This window comes from Scophthalmus maximus, chromosome 7 (assembly GCF_022379125.1).
Source record: "Scophthalmus maximus strain ysfricsl-2021 chromosome 7, ASM2237912v1, whole genome shotgun sequence".
NCBI classification, from domain to species: Eukaryota; Metazoa; Chordata; class Actinopteri; order Pleuronectiformes; family Scophthalmidae; genus Scophthalmus; species Scophthalmus maximus.
Genome location: NC_061521.1, coordinates 15,618,638 through 15,640,840, shown reverse-complemented (window position 1 = coordinate 15,640,840; position 22,203 = coordinate 15,618,638). Strand labels below are relative to the sequence as shown.

The following is a 22,203-nucleotide window of genomic DNA, read 5'->3' as shown; positions in this document are numbered from 1 at the left end:
GTGGCTCACAAGCTAATCTCTGCATATGATAAATCTTATACAATTTAGTGCTCAATGGGATATTTGCCTTAAGAGCTTGACTAGCTGTCATAATAGCAGTAGAGGTCCCTGTGGATTCCTTTAAATGTGGCCTTCATGTGCTGTTCATTTGCCGTAATGCATTTCTGTGTGTGTGTGTGTGTGTGTGTGTGTGTGTGTGTGTGTGTGTTTATGTTTATCTCCTGTCCCCAGATAACATAGCGTCTGAGCTGGAGAGCTTCATGGGATTGATCCAGACAGTGACGGGCTATGTGAAGATTCGACACTCCCACGCACTTGGCTCACTGTCCTTCCTCAAGAACCTGCGTTACATCAATGGGCAGGAACTCATCGACAAGTATGGCCCGTCTGCGCCGTTTGCCTGCGACTGTTTGTCTGTGAATGTGTGCGGTGACTTTGGGGAATTAGGGGAATATGAGCAAACCTCAGCCCAGCAGGGAGGCCGTCGCCAACATATCATCGAAGTGACATAAATGTCAGCGTGACTTCTTGTTGACTGATTGCCCGGTGGACGTGCACGTTGACATAAATTGATAAATGTAAATAGAATCTGTCGGGTTTTGTGTCAGGCAACGCTGTTTTCAGATATTACCCTATCATTTTAAAAATGATTCATGAAGTCACGCAGACAGGCCAGATACGTGTGGCTGCTAATCTAAATTTACTGTGATATCAGCAGCGGTCTCAGATATGAGGAGAAGTTTTTTTGGTAACGGCCAAAGGGGTCACGGGAAAGTCTGTTGCCCTTCTCGTTGTTGTTCCTCCCAGGATAAGGTTTCACTCAGAGGAATGCTGTGGACGGTGGCAGACATTCCCCTCGCTCTGGAGATGGTCAGCTGCATTACTTGGACTGTTGGAGCTCAGTTTGCACAACGCTGTTTGTGTTTCATGTTCTCCAATGTGCAAAACCCCGGCTCAACACAAACCTGGGCTCACTGATTTCCAACTGTGATAGTGCTTAACGCTGCCACCAGGTGGCAAAAACAAATCATTCCATGAAACCACATTGCTGACAAGTCCAGCTTCCATGAACCATGTTTGCGTAACAGTAAGATAAGTGAATTGTTGATCTGTATGAGATGGTTGAAACGCGTCTCCTCCTCTCCTTCCATTATCAGCATGTATTCGTTCTCGGCCATCAACAACCAGCACTTGCAGTACCTGTGGGACTGGAGTCAGCACAACCTGACCATTCGGGCTGGACGCCTCTTCTTCCGACTGAACCCCAAACTCTGCATGTCTGAGATCCACACCATGTGGAATAAGACGGGGATAACGGTGAAGCCGGAGGAGGGGGATTTCCGTAACAACGGTGAAAGAGCCAGCTGTGAGTGTTTTCACATGAACTTTGACAGATTCACCAACTTTGTTGTTGAGTGGGATCTTCTCGGGTGGTTTTTGTCTGACTCATTTGGTGAGCTGGGACATTACAAGACCCATGAAATACAAAGTGTGTGTGTCTCACCGAGGTTTCCTGCTCTGTTACAACAGGCGAGAGTCACACCTTGAAGTTCAAGACGAACGAGACATCCAGCCATACGATCAAGCTGACATGGGAGCACTACCGGCCACCGGACTACGGAGACCTTATCAGCTTCATAGTCTACTACAAAGACTCGTGAGTTTAACTCTTTTCATGCAAAAATATCTTTTCTTTTATATCACTTTAAATCCAGAACTTGATGTTTGTTCACCCCAATCACTTCTACTGTATATGTGTGCTCAACAATCATGACGTGTCAGATCCTTTTTTGTAAATGTGCAGCCATGTCTTGTTTGGTAAACCAGGCCTTTCCAGAACATCACAGAGTTTGACGGACAGGACGGCTGCGGCTCAAACAGCTGGCACATGGTGGATGTGGATCTACCTCAGGATAAGAACACAGAACCAAACGTCAGTCTTCAACACCTCAAGCCCTGGACCCAGTATGCTGTTTTTGTGAAGGCCATCACGCTGCAGGTGGAGGACAAACACATTACTGGGGCAAAGAGTGATATAATCTACATTCGCACGCGCCCATCGCGTAAGTCTCATCATCAGTCTGTTGACGCCAACGCTGCAGCTAATCTCTAATGCTGTTTTTACATTATGACTGGTGCAACCTTCTCAATAAATACTGTATTAACAACATTAACATATAACACACCATGACTTTGCCCCTATTGCAGCGCCTTCTGTGCCTAAAGACGCCCGAGCATTTACCAACTCCTCAACTAAGTTGGTGGCGAAGTGGTCACCGCCGGTGTTTCCCAACGGCAATCTGACCTATTACCTGGTCCGCTGGCAGCAGCAGCCTGAGGACAGAGAGCTCTACCAACATAACTACTGCTCCAAAGGTCTGCGTTACTTAAATTTTTTTGGTACACTTTCGGAGCTTTCCCGCTGATTTGCATTTCCTTGTTAGGGAAATGTCCGGACTTAAGTGCATGTCTGGATGCAGCTTAGGTATAATAATAAAGCTATTGTTTTGACATTTAGATTTTTTAAAGTTTATTAGCGAGCAGGAGAGTAAAGAACGAGTCTGTTTGCACCTTCTGTTGGCTGTAGCTTCAAATTTACATACAGGCATGAGACTGGTATCAATCTTACTCTTGGCAAGAAAGGAAATGCATTTATTTTCCCCAAATTTTAACTTATCATTTTAATATTGCAACATACTCTTTGCAGTTAGGATAATGCAGGATGCTGCCTATCATTAACACACTCAATTTCCCTTCAAACAGAGCTGAAAATCCCGATCCGGATCCCAGCGACGGGGCTCACAGAGATGGAAGAGAACACCAAGCCCACCAAGTCGGACTTGGCCGGGGCGGAGAAGGGCCCATGCTGTGCCTGCCAGAAGACGCCCGAGGAGAAGGATCGGGCGAAGGACGATCGTGTGTTTTTGAAGATTTTCGAGAACTTCCTCCACAACGCCATCTTCCTGCCGAGGTATAGTAAGCCACAGATGGCGATGTGCTATCAGCCTCGCAGTGATCTGCTTAAACTGTTTACAGCTCCCGCTCTGTGCCTCCTTTCACTCTGCGGAGATGGCCATCAAAGAGCTGAGCGTGTTTGCCTCCATGGGTCAAAATGAGGAATGAGGTGGCGGCCTTGGTGTAATGGCTCCTCTGTGAGGCTGACAGGATCGGAACACGAGGCCTTTGAGGGACCGGACGGGGGCCGAGCCGGCATGCTGAGCTCGGCCCTTTTGTCAGGCGGCGCAGATGAGGAGACGTGCTGAGTAGGATCCAAAGCCTTCTCAGCGCTCTTGTGGCTTTCGGTTGCCGCGGCAACGGCGGCACGGGGGGACGTTAGGACCTAGCAGGCAGCAATTTAGGCAACACAAACAAACCCAGGAGAGAGATATGATTAAGGAGTCTGAAGGGCCTAGTTTGGCCGCACACTCGTAGCTGCTTAGGCTTTTGTTCCCCACAATAGGGAGTGACATTTGTGTTGTGTTATCACTTAACTTGCTCGTGGCTACGGACGTTTAACTGTTTGAAAGACGCAGGCTCCTTTTCTTTCCCACACTCCTCCCGCATTCTCATATGGACGCACATTTTATGCCTTAGTGAACCGGTGCCATAACGTTTCAGGGTGAAATATCGAGACCTTTGATACTTTTATTGCTCTGCACGAAGAACACTCAGCAGGTATCTTATGAATCCATATATTTTAAATGATGCCTTCGAGCCTCCGAAGTTCATTCATTTGAACGGCGTTGCGGTGCCCTTCTTTTTCCCCTTGACAATGCTCTTGTGGAATTGGATCGATATATCTGTGGAGGAAGAATAATAAAGCACAGCTTTCTATTGTAATTGAACTCATATCTTCCCCCCTCCTCCCTCCTCCCCTCCTCTCTATCTGGCTGTGTTGATTTGTTATAGCATAGCTGTCTAGGAAACAGGCGAGTGGCAGGTCCCAGGCCTGCAGCAAAGGGCTCAGCCTGTATACACAGAGACTCTCCACTGTGACAGAGCCAGCACTATTACAAACCACTCCAGGGAAAGGCCTCGGAAATCAGGGAGAGTGTTTTCTCAAAACTTCAGGGTTTAGACCTGGGGTGAGGAGAAAGAGGGCGGGTGAAAATTGAAACAGAAAGAAGAGGAAATGTTTTCCATTCTGTGCCTCTCCACTCTCCTCCTCCCTCTGCATGCTCTCTTTGTCTGAGACTCGTTTTCTCCTCCGTTTTTTTCCTTCTTTTTCTTCTTTCTTTCTGGAACGAGACAGCTGCCAGGAAATGTACAGTGAATCCATGTGGAATTTAAATGAATGAGGGAAGAGCCCCATCAGCAGTAGAACACAAACAGAAAGTAAAGGGAGGCAGACTGATTAGCTGGAGGAAGAGGAGGGTGGCTGCACAAAGAGGAGGGCTGCCAGCATCTGTTTTGGAGACCGTGTGGTGTGATCCAAAACTGGTTATCAGCTGAGAGGGCAATTTTTTCTCTGAAATTCCCTGCTGGTATATTCATGATGAGTACATATGATAACCTCTTCTTCTGTTGGATCCAGGGGTCTTCTCAGTATTGTCTGTGAGCCGGCTGTGCGTTGCTGCAGTTACGGCCGGGCACTAATAATGTGCGCCCTAGCCAAAGGCTGAAAGTGTAGCCACGGCTTTCCTGTCTGGATTCCATTGCGTGAAAGGTAGATCTTTTTTTAGCAGGCGAGGTCAGGACTCTAACTGTAGTAGCTCACTAGTTATAAGGTCATGCTTCAATCAGCCGGGGAGCCGTCTCACAGTGTTACGACTGCGGCGCCTGACTCGACGCTCTCGTGGCACGTACGAAACTCAGACGCTCAGAAGTTGTCTGTCAGCTGGACTCCCTCTCGGTGATGTCTGTCCGCGTCTCGCCCTCTTGTTTCTACCGCTTCATTCCAGGATAGATCAAGGTTCACGAGTCAGTTTAAATCGGACTCGTGCGTCTGCGTCTTCGCCTTCCTGTCAGTTGTCATATGTTTCTGACGCGTTGTCAGTCGGCACTGATTCCGTGTTTGAGCGCTGGACTCGCCACACCAGTTGTCACCTTCAGAGAGGAATGTTAACGCGTCAGTGCGATTGCTCGTTCCCACGGATCTCTCTGTCTGCTCGCCCCTCCTCTATCTGTCCGTCTGCTCCGACATAGGAGATGTTCGACTTTAGGTCTGCTCACTTGGGCCTCTTACTGTAGTTTAGCATTTTGATACACCTGCCAGTCATGATGAAATTGTTGATTTGACCCAAAACATAATTATCTAAATAGATGAAGTCTCAGCAGCGGTGAGGATTGGAAGCTTTTCTTTGCCCTATGTGATAATACATTGATCATATAACAATTCTGAGGTGACATGGTGACAAATTGTCCCAGTATGCAGTTGAAATCCTTTGCTTTAATTGCCTTTGTGACAACCCACTGTGACGTCAATATGTCAGCTCGTATTGTCGATTGGAATAAAGATGGACAGCAGCATCGGTTCAGTTTCTTGACCTTTCTGTGGAAACAATAATTTCTTTTCTTTCCCTGTCCACCTCGCTATGATCAGTCTGACCTCATCCTTCTGCACAGCTCCACAGGGAGTAGTGTACAGCATCTGGACACATGCTGCACACACACACCACACATCACACAACACACTCACTCACTCCACCCTGTCCAGCTTAAGCTTAAGCTTTGTTTAAAATGCTTCTGGGAGTTATAAACCTACAAATATTTGTTACAATAAGATTTCCAGTACACCTCGTTGTCTTTTATTGTCATGATAGAGCTGACTGTACTTCAATCGGCTTTTCCCTCTGTATTTCAGACCTCCAGACCGTCGACGCAGAGATGTTTCCGGGGTGGCTAACGACACACTGTTCTATGAGGGGGCTGGCCGGGGGAACGCCACCCTTGGTCTGGGTAACAGTACGGACGGCGTTCCCCCGGCCAAAGAGTACCCCTTCTCGGAGGGGAAGAGCTCGGCGGAATATTTGGAGATCCACAACCTGCGGCCCTTCACAGTCTACCGCATTGACGTCCACGCCTGCAATGAGGAGGTGGGCCGCTGCAGCGCCGGAGCGTTCGTCTTCTCCAGGACCAAACCTGCAGGTGAGGAAGTCACCTGCGTAAAATAAACAATGGAAATGTTGTAACAAAGCGGTATAATACCTTTTCTGAAAATGAAAGAGATACATCTTTCTTATGATATTGTGTGTGTGTGTGTGTGTGTGTGTGTGTGTGTGTGTGTGTGTGTGTGTGTGTGTGTGTGTGTGTGTGTGTGTGTGTGTGTGTGTGTGTGTGTGTGTGTGTGTGTGTGTGTGTGTGTTTCCCAGTCAAAGCAGACGACATCCCTGGAAAGGTGATCTATGAGAGGAGTGACAAGGTGGAGGGTTGTGTGGTGCTGCACTGGCCAGAGCCCACCATGCCCAACGGACTCATCCTGATGTATGAGATCAAGTTCCGCCTGGGGACTGAGGTGAGCCAGACCGGTTGAAATTAAAGAACCCCTCAGACTGTAAAAGTTGTAAATCTCAGTTTACATCACAAAGCTATTTGGCACAAGTGACCAGTAACTTCTGATATTCCCTTCCACTTACCTGACCTTGATCCCTTTTTCCTTTCAGCCCGAGAAACATGAGTGTGTGTCGCGCCAGCACTACCGCGAGCACAGAGGAGCTCGACTGACCAACCTAGGTTCAGGAAACTACTCTGCCCGTGTGCGCGCCACCTCTTTAGCGGGAAACGGCTCCTGGACGGAGAGCGTGTTTTTCTACGTGCCTCCACCAAAACGTAATGCAAAACAGTCCTCACTCATCCAGTACTGAGCACCGACATTTTTTTTTTCTTGACTCATTTAAGACTTGACACCTCTAGAATAAATCACTTTCATGTTTTCTGTTCTTTCTCTAACAGGAGACGATGGCGTTGCATTTTATCTGGTCATCATAATTCCCATCATAGTGACACTGGTCATTGCCAGCCTCACCACGATTCTCCTGTTTGTGAACAAAAAGAGGCAAGTACCTTAATGAACATGAGTCCCACGTTGACTGACAGTGTCGCTTGATTGTGTTGTTCCACCTTAATGTGCTCGTGAAACTTAACAACTGTTGAAATGTTGATTAGAGTTAATCAACTGTCGGTTTCAACATCACGCCGTCGTAAAGAGTAGACGTCCTACAGAGCAGCACACAGTCTTTCATCAATCAGAGCTGTGTGCAGGCTAAATGAGCTCTGTCCGTGTTAACAGGAACAGCGACAGATTGGGAAACGGAGTCCTTTATGCATCTGTAAACCCGGAGTACTTCAGCGCCGCCGAGAGTAAGAACACTGACTATTTTCTCAACTCTTTGCCGTTATATTTCGGTGTGCGTGTACTTGATGTTGACCTGTTTTGCGCATTTGTTTCGCGCCAGTGTACGTCCCGGACGAGTGGGAGGTGGCCAGGGAGAAGATCACCATGCACAAGGAGTTGGGCCAGGGCTCCTTCGGCATGGTGTACGAAGGTTTGGCCAAGGGGGTGATCAAGGACGAACCCGAGACACGGGTGGCTATCAAGACGGTCAACGAGTCGGCCAGCATGAGGGAGCGCATTGAGTTCTTGAACGAGGCCTCCGTCATGAAGGAGTTCAACTGTCACCATGTGGTAAGAGCGACACGTCCTGAGTCAGAGATCACAATCACCGCAGTCTGGCTTAAATAGAAAACCTACACATTGTTATATCGAGCCCAGTTACAAGACGGTTCTTTCGCCTATCACCATTTCGCTAATGAATCTGTGTAGGAGTAGAGAAACAGGGGTGAGCAGGTCAGGAGGGACGCCCCGGTTGTCTTTACCCCGGCAGCTGCGGCCTGAGGCAGGGTTTCGTCTCCTGGAGGTCGTTTACGTTCTCTCGTCAGCAGGATCACAGCCTCATTAACTACGTTAAACGGATGTGTTAAGAGATTTTCCCTTTGGAAGGTGTTCATCAAGTCTGGCTGCCGAAAAGTCAAACGCTGAATTATTAAAGCGTGTTTAAGAGAAACTCTGTTTTCCGAAAAACAGATCTATAATATAAACAGCTGAACAAATTGTGCTTCTGAGGTAACGAAGACTAGACCTACTGTAACCAGCTACTCGTTTTGTACAGTCTGTACCAATCTTGATAGTAATCTGGTGTAGTTTTATACAAACTGGACACCTGCTATCAAAGCCTTTTTATATTAGTTTCAGTTTGGATTTGGGATGCGACTCCCGCCTGACCTGTGCCGTGTTGTGATTTGTGCAGGTGCGGCTGCTGGGCGTGGTCTCGCAGGGTCAGCCAACCTTGGTGATTATGGAGCTGATGACGCGTGGAGATCTCAAGAGCCACCTGCGCTCGCTGCGCAAAGAAGTAAGCAGCTTTTCCCTCACACACAAGCACACCCCCCCCCCCCCCCCCCCCCCCCCCCACACACACACACACACACACACACACACACACACACACACACACACACACACACACACACACACTTGTTTCAATATCCATTCATTCTAACCCTAAATCCAAGTCTTAACTCTTAAGTAGTCTCTCCCCGTTTCTCACACACACACATCTGTCTTTTTTATAGCTGTTAGGTCACTCGGTGACATCATGCATTCCCTGACCTAAACCTAATTCTAACCGTACCCCTAAATCTAAGTCTTAACCCTCAAAGAGCCCTTTGAAGTTGTGAGGAACTGGTGAAAATGTCCCCATAACGATAGTTTTGAACCAAAATTCACAGCCATAGACACACACACACACACACACACACACACACACACACACACACACACACACTAATGTGTGAACACATCCTGTCCCTATTTGGTCTTCCGTCCACACCCTCGCGCACATTTCCGCGCTCAGCATCCATCCCTCACTTTGCACGGTCGAACTGAGGAGAGCAGAGAAACCCGACATGAATTCAGGCCGAGCCGTGTGTTTTCTCCCCGCCGCTCTTTCCCCTCTCACCTCGCCTCCTCTCACTCTGCTGCAGAACGCCACCAGCCAGGTCCTACCCCCGCTCAAGAAGATGATCCAGATGGCGGGGGAGATCGCCGACGGCATGGCGTACCTAAACGCCAACAAATTCGTCCACAGAGACCTGGCTGCCAGGAACTGCATGGTAGCAGAGGACTTCACCGTGAAGATTGGAGGTGAGTCAAGTTAATGCAGCGCCTTCAGCCTCCCGCGGTCGCTCAGCGCTGAACCCAACTCTGCCGGACTCGAAATAAACAAGTGTTTGGATTTTGAGGGGGGACCGCCTGGGGCAGATGGACGCAGGGAGGGAGGAGGTGAGGGGAACGGACGGGCTCTCAGGAGCTTCCTCTCCCACGCAGAATGAGTGACATTCCAGTGGCTTCCCCCAACTCTGTTTTCATTTTTCCCCTCAGATTTTGGCATGACCAGAGATATTTATGAGACGGATTACTACCGAAAAGGAGGGAAGGGCTTGCTGCCTGTCCGCTGGATGTCTCCTGAGTCACTTAAAGATGGCGTGTTCACTACGATGTCTGATGTCTGGTATGAGAACACATCACTCTCTCACTCTCACACACACACACACACACACACACACAGTGAGAGGCCTGAATTGTACGTGTATTAACCTGCCTTAATCCTGGGGGCTTGTAGAGTATCCCAGAAATGTCTGCATATTGCGTGTCAGGCGGTTCTTCCAAAACCCACCAAACATCGCTTGGCTTTCCAGCTGGAACTTCCTCTCTCTGTGACAGAACACTATAGAAAAATTTCCCACTGGCACCTCTTTTTTTTTTTTTTTTATCGCCGCTCTTTTGTGAGATCTCAGCTCGTTGTTCTGCCACATTTTTCCCATCAGGGACGATATTGTTCTCGGGAATCACAAGTGTTTACCAGCTCCCATGCAAGTTTTTGTTTCCCAATTCAAAGTGTCCCGGGGGCCAGTCCCCGAGAGTCTGGCTTAAACTGCTCCAGATGTTCCTCAAATGAGAGGTTTTCAGCGCTCGCACAGACCCACCTCCTCATTTGCGTCCTGTGTCTTTCCCTTTGATGTTGCCCGCACGGAGTTCCGTGTAACATGAACCCATTCCAGGATTCCCGGGAAATCCACGAGTAGGTGACTTGGTGTTTTGTTGATCAAGAAAAGAGCGGCCTGAATGTGGCTTTGTCTGCCAGCACAAAAGGGTTTCAGCCAGCTCTGTGCAGTGTGTTGTAATGAGTAAAAGCCTGTTGAGTTTGCTCTCAGAACTCGTGCCAGTGGCGAAAATGTGACTTGCAAAGAGTGAACAAATATTGTGTTCCCTTTTTTTAGTCAAGTTCAGAACCTTCCTCCTGAAGGGTTTCACACTGATCTCTGGTGCGAGGTAGCTCGAGGTCACGCGGCAGTGACGCTGACTGCACATACTTTATTCTTCGGCTCGTCCCGCATTAATGGAATCACTGTGACCCACTGACACGCAGGCCGACGTTATTCTTCATCAACAGGCCGACGTGTTTTTGTCTCAACAAGATGTAGATAACATCAGGAGAAGCTTCTACCGACACTTGTCCTGGCCATTCAATTTAAGTGTACTACACTGTAGATGATGGATGGTGTAGATGGTATGTGGGTTGTGTTCTTTGGTTTCTTCCCAGTCAAGAGTCAATTTGTTGTAACAGACGCAATCTCGGAGAAAAAAAAAAAAAAGTCAAAACCACTGGTTTGTTTGTTTAAAGAGGAAGAATTTAAAAAAATATGTTGCTCGTGTACTTTTTTTTTTTTCTCTCCCACGGCCTTTTTTTGATGTTGCACTCAATGTGAGCAGCAGCGATGAGAGGGAATCTATTTTTTATGACACTGACGTCTCATTTCTTGCCACAGGTCGTTTGGTGTTGTGCTGTGGGAGATTGCCACCTTAGCAGAACAGCCCTACCAGGGAATGTCCAACGAACAAGTGCTGCGCTTCGTCATGGAGGGAGAACTCTTGGACAAACCCGACAACTGCCCCGACATGCTGTGAGTCTCCCCGTATCCGCCATCAATTACTGTGTATTAATCACCCATTTTCTGGCCTTCCAGGTTTCGCCTACACCGCCCCACTCAAGGAAGCATTGTTCTGTCCCCTGCTGCCACCGCCTTGCACGCCGTCGGCCCCGCTAATATTTTTTGCCCCGGCGTCTATTTTGAGTCGTGGTTCCAAGTGTGTAGGATATCATGTGGTGTGTATGCTAAGGTAGAGCCGAGACCTGACATTAACGTCACAGGTTAAATGCGGTTCGTTGACAACATGGCCTCGGTGGTCAGCTGGCAGCGAGGAGCCCCCGCACCCGTCGGCCTCGGCCCATAGAAGGGATGTCGTGACCCGTGTGTGAAAGATACCGGTCATTCCCGCCGCCGTGGACGGGCATGAGCTGGTGTCTGACGTCAGCAACGGGAGTGAGAGCGGCGGCAGGAAGAATTCATTCGTGTATTTATAATTCATTAATGAATCACCCTCGGCCGTCAGAGAGGAGAAAGTCCAGAGCAGCCTGCTTGTCAGCGTGCAGCGCTGCATGTATGCATTTCTCCGCTCCCTCCCTGACCTCAATAAGAAGGCATCTGCTCAATCCCCTCCCACTCTCCGCGGCTGACCTCACCTTAGAAAGAGTGTGAGCATGAAAAAAAAGAGGGCCGTGTGTTGTGCAGACACAAACTTCTGGTTTCCATGGCAGCCTGGCTGTTTTGTCCTGATTACAGGAGTGTGTGGATTGTGTTACAGAGGTGGTGGGGCAGCCTCCGGGTCTCTGAGCTGCACACAGGGAAGTCAGAGCGGTCGCCTCTGCTGTAGTGACTTCATGGAGATTTCCAGAGGATCGCCGAAGTGTAGTGAAGCCAGAAGTCCATACAAAGACTGAATAGAAAGATACAAGAGGAGGAAGTTGGCAGAATAATAGACAGAGGGATGAGTCACATTTGGCGAGCTCTGAATGTCTCCTCGTTGTTGCACTGTGTTTCCCATGGTCAGGTAGCTGTGGGTCACTGATTGGATTTCCCATGTTTCTGTCTTCAGTTTCCCTCGGACAAGTGCATTCTGTCTCGCAGCGTCCGGGGCGAAAATGAAACGCAGAGTCTGTGATCATATTAAACACCGCGATTTGTTGTGGAATGTTCGCTATCACTTACAGTGCTGTCATGAAGAAATGCCTCGCCGCGCCGGGAACGTCGCATGTGTGAAGCGCTGCCGTTCTTCTGCAAGAGATTCCTGTTTAGGTTTATTAACGTCCAACGTTGATGGTTGGAGACGGCTCCGAACTCCCACTTGGCCTCGGAGTGTGTCTGTTTCTGATTGTATCGGAGTGTTTCAAGGACTTTTTGTAGATATTGGCCTCGTCTGTGCAATTATGTTATAACACAGCCTGACTGCCTCCAAATGTCGTCTTGAAAGCATCATTTTAACACAACCACTGTTAGAAACACTCTGCATTTAGTGATGTGATGGAAATGTATATTCACACCCCCAAATCAAAGGAGCTCTCACTGTACAGACAGTGTGAAATTACAGGAGGGTTCAGCTACAGACACGCAGCTTAACAGAGATTTCAAGCTGGAAAATTTTAAAATTACAGTATCTTGCAAGTTAAAGTTCAGCCAGTCAAGCTTTAGTCATACAGACCCTTTGGTCCATTGAAACAGAATTTAATACATCAGCAGCGGTTGGGGTTTGACCTTGAGGAGCTTGATACCAGCTAAAGATCAAAGCAAGTTGTTTTTTTAAGACATTGAGCCGTTACGTGTTACAGTAAAGGCACCAGCGCCGTTGCGTAACGTCACTGTTGACAGGTCAAATATAAGTCAATTCAGTTTAATGGCAATAACATGCGTCTCTGCGCCGTGACTGGCAGGATGCTGACAAGAAGTCAGGATTTACTGCGGCTTGTTTTTCTAAATTTGCATCAACAAGCCTTGCGCACAGCAGCAGATGGCGGAAGGGGGGGGGTTCAGCAGGCAGGACTGTACGCAGACAGGTTGCTCCGGAGCGACAGGCCCGGCTCCAAGCATTACACATCTTTTCACGGGAGGTCCTCGCTGCCTGGATTTGGACATCTGCACGTCAGCTCTGAGACACTTGCTGCACTGCTGAAAAACAAGTCAGAGCCCCCCCCCCCACCCCCTGCTGATGCAGAGTACGGAGTGAGGCGCGTGTTTAGGAAAAGCTCTAACCATAATTCCTCTGTGCGTAGAGGAACTGGCACTCAGCTGCAGAGGTTGTTGGGGGGCAGAGCGAGGGGGCAGCAAAAGTGGAGGAGAGACGGCCGAGGTGTTTATGTCAGCGGGTATTCTTAGCTTGTTTATGTATAATTGAAGTTGTGGTGTGTGGTGTTGCGACGCACAAAACTGTAATATTTCTCCCTTTTATGATTGTTGTTTTGACATTCCCAAAGCTCGGCTGCTGCCCTGGCACAGTGACCGAACGTGTGATTTACAGCTGAGCACATGCTACATTATTGATCTTGCAGTAGGTGTAGCCATGTAGCAATAAATAAATCACATCCACATCTCGGATGGCTCAATCTAACTGCCGTTAGACGTTTTTGATCCTACTTAATGTATGTATGAAACTAGAATTGTTGTTGTTAGCAGCAGGTTGAGGCAACAGCAATATTGCGTGAGATTAACCAGCAAATCCATTGATGAGGGCAGGTATTTGTACGTGACGTCACACATCCTTTTAAGAATTTACAAAAAATACAACAGGGAAGTGAATCAAAAACATTTGTTTAAAAATCGACTATTAGTTAACAGTAGTAATCTAATGAGTTGTAAGATGCAAGTGTGATTTACTGCACTGAGTTGTAAGATGCAAGTGTGATTTACTGCACTGTATTAATGTGCTGTCTGCATAGAGAGAGAGAGCAGGACAGTATAGTCAACTGATCGAATGGGCCTAAACTTCAGTGTCTTCTGCCACCTGCTGGTGAGAAACAGGAAGTGTTCCCAGTTTTTAAAGGACAGGTCGCGCTTTGTAGCAGGGAAGAAAGATTCTCATTGTTTTCAAGCTAAGATGATATGATGCTTCATGTTAGATTCATTTGGTATCTTTGTAGAAAATAAAACCAATTTAAAATCCTATGTCAACAAAAGGGAAATCTCTACCGTACGCCACTAACCCTTATTGTGTACGTCACTCGCAGGTTTGAGCTGATGAGGATGTGCTGGCAGTATAATCCCAAGATGCGTCCGTCCTTCCTGGAGATCATCAGCAGCATCAAAGAGGAACTGGATTCTCCCTTCAGGGAAATGAGCTTCTTCTTCAGCGAGGAGAACAAGCCGCCGGACACCGAGGAGTTGGACATGGAGGTAGAGAACATGGAGAACATTCCACTGGACCCTGCATCCACCCGGCAGCCCTTGGCTGCCGCCGCCGCCCCCTCGTCGTCGGGGTGTCCGGGGGGCACTCCGCCTCCCTCCACGCAGCAGTTATCCCCCATGCAAGGCCCGAGTACTCCATTACTGGGACCTATGTCTCCCTCCTCCCCGGGCCCGGTCGCCTCCGCCTCGGCGCCTGCGGCCCAAGCCTTGGACAAGCACTCAGGACTAGTTTCGGCCAACGGGCCAGTGGTGGTGCTGCGGCCCAACTTTGATGAGATGCAACCCTATGCACACATGAACGGGGGCAGAAAGAACGAACGGGCATTACCACTGCCCCAGTCGTCGGCCTGCTGATATCAGACCAGTCTCCTCTTTCTCCTCTTACACAGGGTAACACAAACCTCCCCTCCGTCTCTTACAGAGGGATGGGCGAGGTGAGAAATGACTTTTTCTACTGTGTGCCAGTAGATGGTCTCTCCACTCCTTTAGGGTCAAACATTCAGTCTAAAAACTGACAAATAACAGAAACCTGCTAAAGCATTTGGAGTTTGGCGGCTCAGACTCGACACTGGGGAACTCCTTCCTGTGCTGCCTGTGTTTCAGTCAAGTCCTCCTCCGAGGAGGAGGAAAGCAACACAGACGTGTATCCTGAGATACAGACATAAAGAAAAATCATTTTTAACATATCTGCCAGCAAAATCCAACAGAAGAGCACTTTTTTCCCCCCTGATGATTTCAGAGGGGATGTTGTGGATATCTGAGCGTGTATTTATACAAACAGTGATTCTCTCTACAATATGTTCTAAAAGGACTTTCCATCAAAATGACCTTTTTTCCCCCAAGGCCGGCTCATGTCAATGCGAGGATGCCTCAATTAGAAAGTTTGGACGAAGATTGTCGTTTCATTTTCCTGTTGATATTTCTGTGGGTGTAGATCTCATCAGGCGTGGGTCCCAATGGAAGAAGGGGGAGGGGGAGGGAGGGGGGGCTATTGTGTTTTCTGCCAAACTGTTGCCAAATCGAGCTTTTTCTCTCCAATTTCATACAGGTCTCCCTTCTTGTTTGAGGCTGTAGTTCAGAGTTGAGTTTTCTGGGAGACATCACCAAAGTTGTTTGGCGGTGTTCAGACGTCATACTTATCTTTGGCATGAATTGCTCCAGGGGGCAGTTGACTCTGCAGCTGCTGCACTGTGCTGGAGGAACGACTACGTTTCATTCAGGAAATTTAAGGAGTGAGCAAAAGTATCTTTAGTGGAGTGTGCATTTTTTTTAAACGTTGATAATAACCGATTATCAGCCGGCGTCAGGACCCATAGTAATAAAGATCCGCAGCGAGATAAGTTACCTCTCAACAAAATGTGAGGATTTGCGGCTTTTTTGTGTTGTTTCGGTCCCATGTGAGAATAAACTGGGTCCACTGTCAGTCGAACGAAACAAGCAGTTTGAAGACATGGCCTCAGGCAGTCTTCACTGCTTTGTCATTGACCAAATCCAAAGTAATCGGTCGGTTAATTCATGATGCAAATCAATCATTCTTTTGCAGTCCGTTATGTTCATATCATTACATTTGGAAAAAGCCTGCACGCTGTTGCAACTGACGGCATCAGCAACATTTTCTGTTGCACCAACCGAACCCATTCAGATCTGAGAAACACCTCGCGTCTGCGTCCCCTTGAACATCTGAGGAAAGAACACGAGTGACTCGAGTCAGCCAACTCTGAATCGCAGCCTCCGTCTGTCTTTGTTTTAATTTTAAAGGGAACAAAACAGAACATCAAGGCATCAAAAGTTCCTCACTGCAAAAGACCGAAAAACATCCCAATCAAGGGACACGACTCTGCCTCCGCTTTCATTTACTCAAACCTTCTCTGACAAATCTTCTCTTTTAAGAGTGCATTTCATGTGGGAGGTGATACTGCTATTCAAATTAAAACGACACCAAATACACCACAACAAACGGAGTCTAGGGCCTGAGACAGAAAAGGAGAAGGTGTTGGATCACTAAGGATTTTAGTAGCCGAGAGAGGACTTTTAAATCACAGCGGGTCTCTTTTAGAAGAGTCCCTAGTTTCTCGACATTTCAAACACATATACAGGTCTTACAGTTGTATTTTAGACTGCAGGACCCTTTTTATACACATCATTGGTTTTTGTCACTTTTTTAAAAACCTTTTTACGGCTCAAAATGTTTGCCTCTATGTCTGTACAGAACAAAGCTGCTATTTTATTCTTTTTTCTCTTTTGGATGTTATATATAAAGGAATCCTTCAGGTTTGGTATTTTATGGTCTCCACTACAGTCCATTTCTTATATCTTTAAAAAAAAATCAGTTTAAAAAAAAATTTAAGTAAAACTACAAAAAATAAAATGATTTAGATATAATAAAAAAAAAAGATACAATAAAAAAATTCTGGTTACCCCAAAAGGTTTTTCTGTAACACTACATAATGTTCATTGCCTTTTATTTTTATGAAATGTTTCTTCTGTATTTGTTTTGTGGATGTCTATATTATTATTATTATTATTATTATTATTATTAATATTAATATTATGATTTGGAATGGACACCTTAGCTCGATGTGTGAGCGTGTACTTTCTGCACACTTTTTTGTACTTGTTGTCTAGCACTGCGCCTAGCGTTGCCCTCTAGGTGCGTCTCAATCTCAGGTCAAGTAAAGGCTTTGCTTTCACCACACATTCTCATGATCGTCCTCTACTTGTCTCACCTTGTAACCCCCCCCCCCCCCCCCCCCCCCCCCCCGACCCCCGACCCCATGCGCCCCATCATCTTGTTGGGTCCAGACCCAATAGTGCCCTCTCCCCCTCCCTCCGGCCCCTCAGTGACCTCTACAACAAACTGTACCAGTTTCCTCCCCCGTGCCTCGTTTTGAAGTCAGGATTAGTTCCAGTATTCAAGATACTTACCTTATACTTGCTCTGCTATTTTTGAACCCATCCATTTCCTGCCTCTTCTCCAATCAATAGGGCTAATTGGGTTGTCTTGTTTGCCTTAATTATGCCAACCACCTATTTTCTCTCCCACCTCCTTTTGAAAAAAGATTTTTGTTATAACTTCAACTAGCGCAATACAACGCCACTTCTGTTTATGTAACTTCCTCAATGTGAGAACAGGTCTTATTGTTTGTCTTCATTATCACTGCTTCTGAAAGCCAAATAAAGAATGGGTTTAAGTCCAGGGAAGGGAACACATTTCAATGTCGTGAATGGAAAAGGCCTTAAAATGGAGGCTGAAAAGTGATAGTGTTTTTGAAGGATTTCTCCTCGTTGGTTGGAAATGTTGCCCGATGACCCCCCATCCTCCCCCGTTTCTTTGAAGTCTTTTTTCTTCCTTCCCCTGCAGGAGTGTTATTTATTTATTTTTTCCTTTTCCTTTTGTGATATCAGTTTAAATCACTGTATAAATGCCCCATGATTCAGTATAAAGTCTTTTTTTTTTGTACGTATTTTCTTTTGTGTCATGATTGGGGGACTTTAAAGAAAATAACCTCTCTTTTTTTTTTTTTTTTTTCCTCCTTCGATTAATATATCTACCTCACTCTTTTTAAATGTATGGAAAAACAAATGTATGGAAAAAACAAGACAAGTACATCTCACCCTGCGTCAGTAGTCTATACTGAAACCTCCCCACCTGGATGAAACCCACGGGGATCTAGACAAACCTCACACAGCGGTCGCAGACCAGGACAGGAGATGGAATTGTTGTAAAGTTCCGCCCACCAATTTCTCGCCCAGTGGTTTACGTAAAGTACATCTTATACCTCTGAGCATACACGGGAAAAGACTTGGTCAATACAACTGTTGTTGGGTATTTATGAGGAAAATATTATACAATTATGTAAACCTACACTCTCATTTGACTGTGTGGTTTACGTGACGGTGTAAGGTGTACGATCATACGAGCGGCCGGGGGCACGGCGTCGCCATCACACATTCCATCTCCACACGTACGGTCACGACCTCAAGTCCTCGAAAGACACAGATCCTCATTAAGTACAGTTATACAGAAGTCGAAACAGTCGTCATGAGGAATATTTGAAAGAAAAAAGGGAAACTCTATTTGCTGTTCAGCCACCACACAACTCCAACTTTAGTTTCTCCCCAACATCCAGATCCCGCTGTCATAAAATACATTTAGTCGTGCGTATGGATCAGTACTGTGAATGTAACAAAGATATTTCTGTACATTATACACAAAACCTTTATGGAGACAGAAGCAACTCCGCATCCTACGTGTGGTGAACAACTTTGTTTGCCGGTCAGTGCTGGAATCCAAGCAGCAGAGGAATCTTTGTTCTTGTCCCTGAGATTATAAGTTTTATTCTTTTAGCCCCTTTTTCCCCTGCCCAGGTCTACCTGCTGAATGTCAAGGCGTTCCAGCTCTAGTGCTCACTTCCACCGTCATCAGAGTGAATATCGCATTGACCATTTTTGGGGGGGCTTGTCCGATCACTTGGAATTAAACTTAACGCAGCTTTTTTCCCCCCTGGCCTGTTGTACTGCTACTTATAGTTATGCTGCTGGTTCGAACAGTCACCTCTGTGGATCTTATGCCGACATCCCAAATGTTTCTTGTAATGGTGACAGCGGAGCTTTTACATCTCCAAGCTTCACTTAAAACCTCAGTCGTCGTTTCTTTTCTTTTTCACTCACAGTGGACACGTGTTGAAAGAGCTGGAGACAAAATCATTTGAAAAGAATCTGTGTCGAAGATAATACCCAAAAAGCAATAAAAAACAATGGTATTATGAAAAAGGCCACTGGGTAACTAATGTGAAATGTGGTTGCTAAACCTTGGTTTTCTCCTCGAGCATTTAATCTGTGCATGAGTTCAAATTCTTTTTGTTGAAAAAAAACAAGTCTGACTGCTGCGGAACATTACATCTGGTACAGAAATCACCACTGGCAACCAAAGATCTTGTGTAGGAACTGAACATTTACGTGTTTTTCTTCCTTTCCAGTTTGGATGTACAGTGTGTAATGGTAAAATATGAATACATCTCTTATATATACGTATATATATATCTTTCCACTTTTCAATTCTGAGGGTAGACATTACATTGACCTGTCATGAGGTGAGTCACTGTTGAATTACTGGTGACCATTAGATCACAAACCTGTCACAAACGTTTCAATCAAACACGTGGACAAATGATAGGACGGGGATGTTGCATAGATTACGGGTAGATATGGTAAACAACAGGATTAGGGGGGGAAAAACTAAAAAAAACTCGATAGGCCTTAGTTTACAGCTTCACACTAGCAGCAGATTTCCAGTGCAAATATACAGTCACGAGCTAGTTAAGATATTCATCTGTCAGTCGAAATCTTCAGAATGTTCTTATGCAAACCTCAGGTTCATGGAGGAATGCGTCAGTGCGTTCAAACTGCAATAATAGGTTTGAGGTTTATCATTATCATGCCTCTCTTTTCATGATTTGCATTCCTATAGCGTCTGAGGGGGCCTTGGTCTACTAATATTATTTTACTATAGCGCTTTCACAAGATCTGTGTGTTCATTGCCTGATTGGGGAAAAGAAATAATCCAAAACCTCCACTAGACTGTCTTCTTTCAAACTCTGTATCTGAGGCCTCAAAAAGTTTTTTCACGCCTATAGCTGAGATGGTGTTTTTTTTGTTGTTTTTTTTGGACATGCCGTCTCCAAATGTGTATCTTGAGAATTTCTTGTACTTTCTTTTTTTTTCTCCTGAAATTTTGAATAAATAAATGAATGAGAACTTGTGAATGCTTGTTCTGCTTCATTGCCCCTGAAGCCTCTCGTGTTTCACGGCGTGGTGTCCGTTTGACTGCTGTGAAATATCCTTTTTAATGAATCTGCTGTCGTCACCTCTTCATGTCGCCGACAGGTCGGTCGGCTGGCAGCATGGTCCGGATGAGGGTCTGCAGCAGAGGTACCAGTCGGTCAGCTGAGGCCAGGCCACCAGACGTGGGTATGTGGATGAGGGCCGCCCTCCCCTGCCCGTGGTACAGTGAGCAGTAATACGCAAAATCGCACAGGTATCTGAAATAGACAGAAAGCATGACCTCATTGTTTTGAGTGACAGTGCACACACTTCAGACACAGAAGCCTATACCTGCCAGCGTCTCTTGAATAAACAACATCCATCCCTGCTTCTTCTTTGAGCTGTTTGGAAACAGCCCTCATGTCAATGACTGAGCAGAGTTCCTCTGGTGCTTCGTCCACGCAGCAGTGACTTACGGGACAGTGCCCGCGCACGTCTTTGTCTCTGTAGCCTCTGTTCTTCCCCGTTTGCTCCAACGTGACGACGCTGGAGCCTCTGGCTATGCCCAGATGTACAACAAACTGGAACGCACAAACGGTGAGACATTCCCACCATCACCAGAGTCTTAAGTTATGGGCTTCAACACTTAGTATCCATACAAGTGCTGCAGCATTGAGGACACTGAGGTCATGTTTTGAGGAATATTGTGCTTTGTGAATATGGACTGTACAAATAATATGTGATTGATTGATGTTTTCCCTAGTTTTTCTAGCAGTTTGGAGGGTTTTTTCCGCAACTGTTATTGTGGATAATTTGATTCTAGTGATTTGGGACAAAATACCCTCGAATGTGGTTAATCTTTGAATAAAAGATTGATTATTCGATTTCCATGAAGTCACTAAATGGCTATACTATGGGAAATAAAAACAGTTTGACCAAACCATTTAAAGTCCAATATTGGCTCCATGGCCCTGGTCTTGATTTGAAAACTTGACCTTACCTTCGGGTGGAGAGTTTGCCAAATCTCAGCAATGACTCGCTGAGTCTGAACATAGCTCACTGGTAACTCCTTGATGCAAACATCAATCCGCTCTCCCAGTCCGATCAACTTCAACCCCTGTAAACGTGATTACAGTAATGAAATGACTATTACAACCTCGAGACGTTTTGAGTCCGGTGTCAACGCTCACTACCTGGGCGGCTCTCCAGCTCGGGTTCACGAGAAACTGTCTGAAAGGTCCGAACCCTTGAAGGAAGGTACACAAATAGATCGCACCTCAAAATGAAAACAGATCGTGAGAAAACACTCGGCGTCTCACCTGTAACCACCACGGTGTCACGGCCACTCATCGGGGCGGTGTGTTCGACACGTGACGCTTCTCGTGTCCGTGCGCTGAAAAACAATCGCGCTCCTGCGAGTCCCCGTTTGTCCGCTTGGGGGAGCTCGTCCTGCGCAAATACATGTGGAAGCCTCCGTGTGGAAGTGATGCGTTCAGGTGCCCACGGTAGGTTTTGGACATCAATATTTTTGTTCGTCCTGGTCTTAAACATCTCGTGACTATTGAACTAACCTGATGGTGAGACTGAGCAGTCAGTTAATTTACACTAAATTCTTACCATTTACTGATATAATTACTATATATTTGTATTATTATTATTATTATCATTATTAAAAATCAATGTCTGGAAAAAAAATGTCTAGAAAGAGCAGCAATACCCCACTTAAAGTAAGTCAAGTATCTGATGCAGTAATGTGGTGAGGTTCAACCATAAAGCAGCAAAAAATGGTCAGTTAAAATACCTTGAAAACTTTAAATCACAGGAAATTAAAATGATAAATTATAATCAAGATTAATACGATTATATCAGACTATTTCTTACTAAACCCTATATTAAACTCAAAAATATCAAAATGAATATAAAAAGCCTATAAATACACAATATATGTTATCATCATTTCAGGTAAAAAAAAATAAACTACATACATAATACAATCAGTTGAATCAATTCTATTTAGTTGGGTTAGCTTATTGTTTAATATTTCGCCGCTTCTTAATTAATTCTGTGTTCAAAGTCTCACGTTAGTTTTTCACCTCAGGGCAATTTCTTGAGATCCCACGTGGATCCTATAATGCGAGCTGATAT

At 46.1% G+C, this 22,203-nt stretch overlaps 2 protein-coding genes across 2 annotated transcripts in view; one reads left to right on the top strand and one right to left on the bottom strand.

Annotated features, from left to right (window-relative positions):
- Positions 1 to 15,283, top strand: part of igf1ra (insulin-like growth factor 1a receptor) — a 72,517-nt gene extending 57,234 nt beyond the window's left edge. The window contains exons 5-21 of the mRNA XM_035641345.2: positions 232 to 376; positions 1,158 to 1,366; positions 1,531 to 1,657; positions 1,828 to 2,063; positions 2,209 to 2,376; positions 2,764 to 2,971; positions 5,804 to 6,087; positions 6,312 to 6,454; positions 6,603 to 6,768; positions 6,892 to 6,994; positions 7,229 to 7,299; positions 7,395 to 7,624; positions 8,247 to 8,351; positions 8,983 to 9,142; positions 9,380 to 9,509; positions 10,828 to 10,962; positions 14,118 to 15,283. Of these exons, the coding sequence (XP_035497238.2) occupies positions 232 to 376; positions 1,158 to 1,366; positions 1,531 to 1,657; positions 1,828 to 2,063; positions 2,209 to 2,376; positions 2,764 to 2,971; positions 5,804 to 6,087; positions 6,312 to 6,454; positions 6,603 to 6,768; positions 6,892 to 6,994; positions 7,229 to 7,299; positions 7,395 to 7,624; positions 8,247 to 8,351; positions 8,983 to 9,142; positions 9,380 to 9,509; positions 10,828 to 10,962; positions 14,118 to 14,649 (3,152 nt within the window). The 3' untranslated portion in view covers positions 14,650 to 15,283. The remainder of the gene's footprint in view (positions 1 to 231; positions 377 to 1,157; positions 1,367 to 1,530; positions 1,658 to 1,827; positions 2,064 to 2,208; positions 2,377 to 2,763; positions 2,972 to 5,803; positions 6,088 to 6,311; positions 6,455 to 6,602; positions 6,769 to 6,891; positions 6,995 to 7,228; positions 7,300 to 7,394; positions 7,625 to 8,246; positions 8,352 to 8,982; positions 9,143 to 9,379; positions 9,510 to 10,827; positions 10,963 to 14,117) is intronic.
- A 2,748-nt stretch (positions 15,284 to 18,031) lies between these two features.
- On the bottom strand, positions 18,032 to 21,807 carry pgpep1l (pyroglutamyl-peptidase I like). The gene is made up of 5 exons (XM_035641353.2): positions 21,378 to 21,807; positions 21,252 to 21,304; positions 21,059 to 21,175; positions 20,410 to 20,639; positions 18,032 to 20,336 (listed from the first exon to the last, which is right to left on the bottom strand). The coding sequence occupies exons 1-5, from the start codon at positions 21,607 to 21,609 to the stop codon at positions 20,159 to 20,161; spliced, it is 810 nt and encodes a 269-aa protein (XP_035497246.1). The 5' UTR covers positions 21,610 to 21,807; the 3' UTR covers positions 18,032 to 20,158.
- Positions 21,808 to 22,203: the final 396 nt, after the last annotated feature.